The sequence below is a fragment of the Microtus ochrogaster genome, chromosome 17 (genome assembly GCF_000317375.1).
Source record: "Microtus ochrogaster isolate Prairie Vole_2 chromosome 17, MicOch1.0, whole genome shotgun sequence".
In the NCBI taxonomy this organism is placed as follows: domain Eukaryota; kingdom Metazoa; phylum Chordata; class Mammalia; order Rodentia; family Cricetidae; genus Microtus; species Microtus ochrogaster.
Window position 1 is genome coordinate 28,766,100 of NC_022019.1, and position 8,833 is coordinate 28,774,932.

General features: G+C 37.6%; 1 protein-coding gene across 1 annotated transcript in view; it reads left to right on the forward strand.

Moving 5' to 3' along the window:
* Positions 1-8,694, forward strand: part of Gpc5 (glypican 5) — a 1,182,296-nt gene extending 1,173,602 nt beyond the window's left edge. Inside the window, exon 8 of the mRNA XM_005355656.2 lies at positions 7,808-8,694. Coding sequence (XP_005355713.1) covers positions 7,808-7,962 — 155 coding nt within the window. The 3' untranslated portion in view covers positions 7,963-8,694. The remainder of the gene's footprint in view (positions 1-7,807) is intronic.
* The last annotated feature ends 139 nt before the right edge of the window (positions 8,695-8,833 follow it).

Below are 8,833 nucleotides of genomic sequence, written 5' to 3' on the forward strand. Positions count from 1 at the left end.
CCCTCTCTCTCTCTCTTTCTCTTCCTCTCTCTTCCTCTCTTCCCCGCCTCTCTCTCCTCCCTCCCTCCCTCCCGCCCTCCAACCTTTCTCTCTCCCCCTACAACTTGCAGATAAGATGTAAGCACTCAGGAGTTGTTGCAGTGCCATGACTGCCTGCCTGCTGTTATTCTTCCTACTGTGATGGTCATGGACTCACCCTCTGACATTGTAAACAAGGTCTCATTAAATGCTTTTTTATATTGGTTTTCTTGATCATGGTGTCTCTTCTCACAGATGGAAAATTAATAGAGACAGTCAGTAATATAATCTTCACCCAATTCTCTCTTGTTGTTTCTTGTGTTAAGCATATTCTTTAGTAATTAATTAAGAATCAAGTGGGAAGTGACAAAAAACACTGACACTTTTTTCAAAACATCCTTCTACCTTTTATTTAGTTTAAATTATCATAGAAACCAGTGATGACATTTCTCTGCTTTGGGGTTTAGAATGAATTAGTCTGCTTATTTTACCATCCATTGTTACTTTTTAAAGTTAATGTTTTATTCTTCTGACAGTAATCAGGGTTTTTTTCTGTTCACATTAAAAAATTAGCTTTGATAACACAGAAAGCCACTATACTCTGCTTAGGTAGTGAATTTTTGCTACTTTAATTTATAATATTGTTTTAAGTCAATATTGTCACAAAGGTAAATAAGGTATAACAAATATTTTTCTAATTGTATTAACATAACTGGTAGTATCAACCTTTATTTCTTAAAACAATTTTCAGCATCATTAGTAAGAATAAATTCCTACAACTAAATTCAGTATATAAGTGAAGATTATAATATAGCTAACAAATATACTTTGGTGTTTTATTAATAACCAGCTATACAAAAATGACTTCTATGAGATTCTACTAGAAAAATCATTCCAGAAGAAATTCACAATAAAGCTATTTATAAAAGAAACACCACAATGAAACTGTTTAAATTACATAGCTTCCACATCAGATGTATGTATGTGTGGTTGGTTTCTGATAAGATCCTCAGTCAGCACTAAGGCACACTTAAAGAGCTAGAAGGATGATTACTACAGAATGAAAGGTACCAGGAACAGAAAACCTCTCTGCGTGTTTGAATGATAGGTATCCTCCAGAGTCTCACGTATATGAACACTTGTTTCCCAGAGGGTGATGATCTTTTTGGAGGTTATGAAAGCTTTAGGCGATAGAATGTTGCTGGTGAGGTTTATCATGGAGGCTGGGCTTTGAGGGTTCAAAGCCTCACTCCGCTTTCAGTTTGTGGTCTCTGTTCTGCTTGTGTTGGAGGATGTGGTCTCTCTCCTTCCAACAAGGCTGCCTGTTGTCATATCTACTATGCAACTATGAACTTCCCATCTAGAACTCTGAACTATAATTACTCTTCCTTACGTAGATATTGGTCATGGTATTTGTGACAGCAACAAAAAAGTAACGAATGTAAAATAAAAATAACATTCTTTCTAAGGTCTGTCCTGAAGCAAAGTTACACTTACTTTTAAATAAGGGAACACTTGAACTAGGACAGTTTCATTAACTAGACTTTTTGCATACCAAGTAGGAAGCCCCTAAGTTGTATATCAGTTAGGCATGTTGAAGGGCTACAGAATTAGTAGACACCTCTGTATTCAACTATATTGTTATACTCTGATCATGGCCTCTATAGAAATGCCTAGGGAACTCTTGGGGGTGATTCGACATTGTGCTAAATACACCTGGTGTCTTAGTTGGGGTTTCTATTGCTCTGAAGAGACACCACGACCATAGCAACTCTTATGAAGGAAAATATTTAATTGAAGAGTCAGCTTACAATTTCAGAGGTTTAGTCCATTATCACCATGGTCGGGAGCATGGCTGATGCAAGCGGATATGGAGGTGGAGCAGGAGCTGAGAATCCTACATTTTAATCATCAGACAACAGGAAGTAAAACAAAACACTAGGCAGTATTTTCAGCACATATGAGTCTGCAAAGCCCGCCTTCACTGTGAAATACTCCATCTAATCCAACAATGGCATACCTCACTTCTTTTGGGCTTTGGGGGGCCATTTTCTTTGAAACCACCACACCTGGATTTTAAACAATTCACCTGCCATGTCACTAAGGAAGACGTTCTGCTCAAGTTACTTCCACAGGAAGATCAGGTTGGAAATCCTTAGCAACTTTGTCAATTTTTCTCACAATGTATGTATACGTACAAACATATAGTATCCATGGCTTCTTCATTCATAATTACTTCTCATTTTTATTTCACATTCTCAGTTGATTCAATATATTCTTAGTCTTTATAATAAAAGAAACAAGCTTAAGGAAGCATATTTTTATAATTTTATAATTTTCTTCCTTGAATTATAGTTCTCAATGTATTGATTCACAAAATTACTACTAGGAGCATACTATGTCAATACAAAAATTAATGATGGAATTACTACTTTCATAGGAATGTGGTAATATTTGATTGAGACAAAAAGATATTGCTAGCAATATATAAACTCTACCAAAATCCATTTTAATAGTTTTTATTTTTTTATTGATTTTTATTGAGCTCTACATGTTTCTCTGCTCCCTTTCTTGCCTCTCCCCTCCCTCCTTCAACCCTCCCCCAAGGTCCCCAGGGAGACTTACTCAGGAGATCTTGTCTTTTTCTACTTCCCATGTTTTTAATAAGTTGATCTACCTCATATTTTAACATGATTTCATATTAATGGCCACATAATGGCTAATAATTTTCACTAACATATACATTTTGTGAATAATTGTGTGCATATTTTCTTAATTATTCTCATAGACAAGGTTGAAAAATGAAGTTATTTTGTCTGTATAAATGTACATTTAAACAGTTTTAATAAATTTTGATAATTTTTCCAAAAGTCTCCCTGCCAATATATTCTGTTGTCCATGAACTGAACAAAATATAATTGACATCTCTCTATATAAAAAATATATTTATTTGTTTAAAGATAATTTATTAGTCTTAATTCAAATTTTTTCTTGTAATTACCCTTGGTTTTCTTTTACCATTATCCTATAAGAACATGTGTGGATTTTTGTATGGAATTCAAGAATTCTATGTTAAAGCCCTATTCACTCACTGAAGTATGTGGTATGTATTATCTCTAGTCCATAGTGTCCCTAGCTCTTATAATACTTATTTATATCATACAGAAATTCATTCTTTTGTAGAGTTAAAGTCATGAATATTTTCTTTATAAATCCTGCCTTAACAATCTATAGAACTGTTCCCCTGTTATAAATAAAGTACAAATGTATGCTTTTTTACCTTTTAATTGTTACTCTTTAATTTCTGGTCCTGTACAATGTTGTGATAAACTCTCTTTTCTCACCAAAAGAGCTCTCATCCCAAAGATTTTTAAATTCGGTCCTCTTGAAGAACAGCTGAAGTTACTTACTCACCCATGCTCCGGCAAAACCAGAACTTGCCTGTAAAGGCAATGCTATGAGTGTGTGTTCTCCTGAGCATGGTGCTAGACTTGATGAGTGGATCGTACTGATCTTCACTCGTGGCCAAGAGACCTTGAGTAAATAACAATTCCTACATCTGTTCCTAATCTTCAGAAGGGAAGGAAATAATTAAATTAAATGTGTTCTGGTGTGGGAAGGAGCTCATTATTCAATTACCATTACAGCAATATTCATTCAAGCCACACTGTACAACAGACAAGGTGCCATGATTTTATGACGATCCTTTCTAGAAAGAAATTACCTTGGTGCCGTGATCATCTTAGTGTTGAGTGCAAATAATGTTCTGTAGTTCTGCTTTCAACATTTCATTTTTCCTTTACCTTTCAACAATTTGGAGAAGGTTCCTGATGTTCAAGTTTTGTTCTTTTTGTTTTAGATTCACCAAACTGTGGTGTCGCTGTGAGTGTATACTATGCATGGAGACTATAGCACAGTCTCTAATAGATGGAGACGAGATTTGGGGAATAAGTAAACTAATTGGCAATATTGACAATTCAAGTCCCTGCAGTTTTCCTTCTTTCAAAGAACCTATCCTTAGGCACAGTCTTCATGGCTTAGTGAAACTGGAGAATTTTATGGGATGTAAATAGATGAAAGGGAGGTGTATACAGGAAAGCCTTAGTCCTCTTTGCTTCTCTGAAAAAGTGTCCCTGTTCATGATAAAGATGATCTGGAATCCTCCCCAAATCCTCAGGTCCCTGATCTATCTTCACCTGCCACATGTCCCTCACCTCTGAATATTTCATGTTGCTTAACTAACATAGAAAATTGGCACATGTCATTTCAAATCAGTCATTTCAAATGTCAAGGGAGATGACAACAAAATTGTCTCTTTTCTGTTCTCGGCAAAATTGTTGATGTGTTAATGTCTTTGTAAAGTCCAGAGAGTCTGTAGCATGGGACATCTGAACACATCCCAGGTCCACATGGGAATGTCAAAATCTACCATCACTGCTTTGAGCCCCTCTACTTCATCTACAAAAACTGCTAAACATTGCCTAACCTATGGGACTACTGGAGTCAGTATTTGTGAACTGCCATAGAAATTGTACTGCAACTGTCACTAAAGGAACTGGCACGCTTCAGCATCTCCTTTGGGGTGTCCATCTTTGCAAATTTAGTCCATCGTTTGTACAGCCTCCACAGTGCCACCTGTAAAAACAGTGCCCATGTTTTAAGACTGGGTTGAATTTTTCCAAAACACAACTCTTAATCATTCCCCAAGTAGACTGACAGACACTAGAGGAAGAGATATGCATAGATCAGTTCCTTTGTGTACTGCTATTATGTACAGAAGATTGTTCAAATCTTACTTTGTTTTTATTTAATCTATTAATGAAATAAATTCCAGAACAAAATTTTCTTTAACGAGTCTTTGGTTAAATTTGGCATACTTTCCAAACTTATTTAAATTTAAGAAAACAACCATTGTATCAAACAATTTTACTTTAGCTTTTCAGCATGATTTTATTTCTTTACAGATGACAACACCAGGCTGTGACTAGAATCGTAACTATAGCTGTAGGTAGCATCCTCACTTTTATTCAAAGGCCATAAACCTTAAGATTCTTACATTAATTAGTAGTACACATACCTCTGATATTAAACCAGGATGTTGGGTTGAAAGCAGTACAGCCCTCCTGATCTTGCCTGACTTGGAGACCGAATGCCACTCTGCTTGCAGGTGAGTGTAGATAGTAGTATTCTCAGAACCTAGATCAGGGCCTGGCTCCTGAAGAAAGGAATGAAGCACCAGCCTGGAAGACCTAAGATGGAAAAGCAATTCGTGAATCCAGTCCAAACACCAAATCACATTGCTTAAAAACAGAGGAGTATAGCCTGTAAATCTTCAATATATGTAGTTATCTTGGAGAGGGGGCATTTGTTCAAATTGCTTGGAGTCCTCTTAGCTCCTTATTAAACTCTAGCTCAGCAAGAGGCTTAAAACCATGACTAAAATATTCACATTCGACTCCTGTCCCTGTAAAAAATGAATCGCTAGTTTATTCATCTTGCCTAATGACACAGAAGGGCAAAACAAGTACCCAAACAATGAATAATAATGCCAGGACTCAGGCTGCAAAATCAATACAGCAGGTCTGCAGAGCTTGCTTTGTCTTAATGCTCGCATCCCTGAATGCAGTGGAGCTTACCTTCTGAATTATATATGGGTATTGACCTAATTACATAAATATTGACTTTTTCTTATATGAGGCCCTTTTCCTAGTCTCAGTGTAATTATGGTGCCAATACTTGTGCCTGTAGTAACACTGAGTTGAAATCTTTTCACTGTGACTGATAGCAGCATGCCATGACATAACTCAGAGTCGCGTAGCCTTAGAACACTGGAGACAATAGATAATGAGCAAGAGAACAGCAGCTCTCTGGGTGTATCACACTAACACCTACCACCTGAAGGAAATGATTGGTGTATTGTAAATCACCGAAAGACCGTTCTCTCCCAGCCTGTCAAATCCATAATGCACGGGAATGGTAATTAAAAAGCAGGATCACTTCACCTGTCTTTTATTTCTTTTATATTTAAATCAAGTGCTTCAGCTGGGTGGTGGTGGCACACCCCTTTCATCTCAGCAATTGGGAAGCAGAGGCAGGCAAATCTCTGTGAGTTTGAGGCCAGTTTGCTCTACAGAGCGAGTTCCAGGGAAGCTAGGACTGTTACACAGAGAAATCCTGTCTCAGAAAACCAATGAATAAACAAACCAATAATAAACCAAAGTCAAAAAATGAATAAATGAATAAGTGCTTCATCTTTATGCTCAATTGCCAGTGTTCTTCTGGATGAGGTCTCTTATATGGGGCAGATATCTATATTGCTACCTTCCTACCTCTCTGTGCACAAAAAGGCTGCACAACTCATTGATTGGGGGAGAGTATCACAATACTGTCCCTATCCCCAGTCTCATACATGAAATCGGAACAGTCTCATTCACAAAAGCAGAATGTAGAATGCTGCTTCCCAGGGACTTCTAGGCCTCCAGTTGGGGAAGAAGAGATGATGATCAGACAGGGTTTCAGAGAGGAAGTTGTGAAATTCAGTCAGGATGGACAAATTGTTTAGACACGGTACAAAACAATAAGTATTTTTCATAATATTTCTTCAAAATATTGTACATTTTGAAGTTGCTAGGTAAATGTTAAAGTCACAATACAAAATGAGTTATTTATTCCACATTGTGTTATATCATGACATCACGTTGTATTGCATAAATGTGATTTAATAGAAAAATCAATGGAACAATAAAATAACAAGCAAAAAAGTCCTATGATTAATTTATTCTGATAGAAGGCAATATTTAGAAACTCAACTTTAGGCAGTCTTATTTAATTGTTCCCTCTCACCTCGTTGATTTCTCATGAGAAAACTTGCTAGTTCTATAGTTGGTAGAATAAGAAAAAACATAATGGACTATCTCAGGATATTATAGCTCACTAAATTTCTTTGCTTCTTTACCACTTGATGACATTAGAAATATATCACCAGAGATTTATTTTTTTTTCCATTCAAACATTTACACTTCCTCCCCTCCACCTTCCAGCTCCCCCACTCATCCTCCTCCCTCCCCCTCCCTCCTTAAGAGAGGGCAGGGAACCCAGCCCTGTGGCAAGTCCAAGGCCCTCCCCCCCTACATCCAGGCCTAGGAAGCTTTGCATCCAAATAGACTAGGGTCTCAAAAAGCCAGTAAACAAGTCCCAGTGCCTTTATCAATGGCTTTTCAGTCAGCCCCCATTGTCAGCCACATTCAGAGAGTCCGGTTTGATCACATGCTCCATTCAGTCCCGGCCCAGCTGGTTTTGGTGAGCTCCCATTAGAACAGGCACACCGTTTCAGTGGGTGGACCAACCCCTCGCAGTCCAGACTTCCTTGCTCATCTTCTCCCTCCTTCTGCTCTTCAACTGGATCTTGGGGGCTCAGTCCGTTGCTCTGATGAGGGTCTCTGTCTCTATCTCCATTTGTCGAGGACGAAGATTCCCTCCGGAAGGACAGATCTTCTGGTACAGGATCCGGGCCACTTGCTGCCTGAGATTTATTTAAAAAAAAAAAAAAAAAAACTTTGCTTTGCTTTTAGAGCATTTCTGAGAATACTCATATATAAAGATGTCACTGCCCCATGAACTAGGGCAGAACTAAGTAATTATGAAGCACACAGCGCAGTATCTGGGTGAACACAGAGAAGACAAGAAAAGCAAGAAATAGGTGACATGGTTCTATCGGTTATTAGAACGATTCTAGGCTTTCATGTTGAGGAAGCCCGCATCACTCTGTGTTTTCTTATGTGTCCTCCAGGGATGCCGGACAACATGAACTTCAGTGATGTCAAGCAAGTCCACCGAGCAGACCATGGAAGTACTCTGGATATAACTGGTGCAGGATGTGCATCGGGCACTGAGTCCATGGTACTCACACTAATGGGGATGCTGGTGATTCATGGACTTTGGTAATGGAACTCTTCTGTCTGGACATACCATACAGGAGTCCTGTTTTATCCTATATCTCCTTATGCTTGAAATAGAAGATTTCTTTAAAAAGAATGATTGAATTTGGAACAAGTGTGTCATGCTAGCTTCTTAGAAGCCAACTTGAATGTCCACAGAGTACCTAGAAACCAAGATTCTGACAGACGGTTTCAAATTCCTGGCGTCTAACTTAAAACTTCGTAAATTCTAACATTAAATCTTAAACTGTGAAAAGCTCAGAAGTGACTTTGAATAAGAAGGATTTGGTATATCTTTAATTCTATTCTTCTCAATTTCAAACCCTTTCCTTTTAAAATTGAGAATGTCATCATTTGAAGAGTATGTTTGCCAGGCTCAGAAAACAACTAGTATTTCTTAAAGCACCGGGAATAGAAATAACATTAAGTCAAAACACACAATGGCGAGTATTATGCATGCGTTTTTAAGTGAGTCTTACATTTTTGCAAGTTACAGGAAAAAGTTACTAAAAGTCTGTGAGTTATAAAGTAGATTAGCAGGGTGATTTCACAAAAGTTTACTGAAGAGCTTGACAATGTTTGCCACTCTAGCTTCGCCAGTGAGCTTAGTAATTTAGGGGTACCTATTCTTTGTAGCATCAAGTCCCTGTCCCCTCCTTTCTTTTTACCTAAAAGATCTAGTTATGTCTGAAAGCACACTTGTTAACTCCAATAAAGCTGTTGATTATGTGATGAGAAATTTTGAAGACTATTATGGTCATCTTTCCTAATAAAAGTTTATTCCTAACTTATTTATTTTGAAAATGTTATTTGCTAGTTTTTTTTTTAATTTATTTATTTATTGAGGATTTCCGCCTCCTCCCCGCCACCGCCTCCCA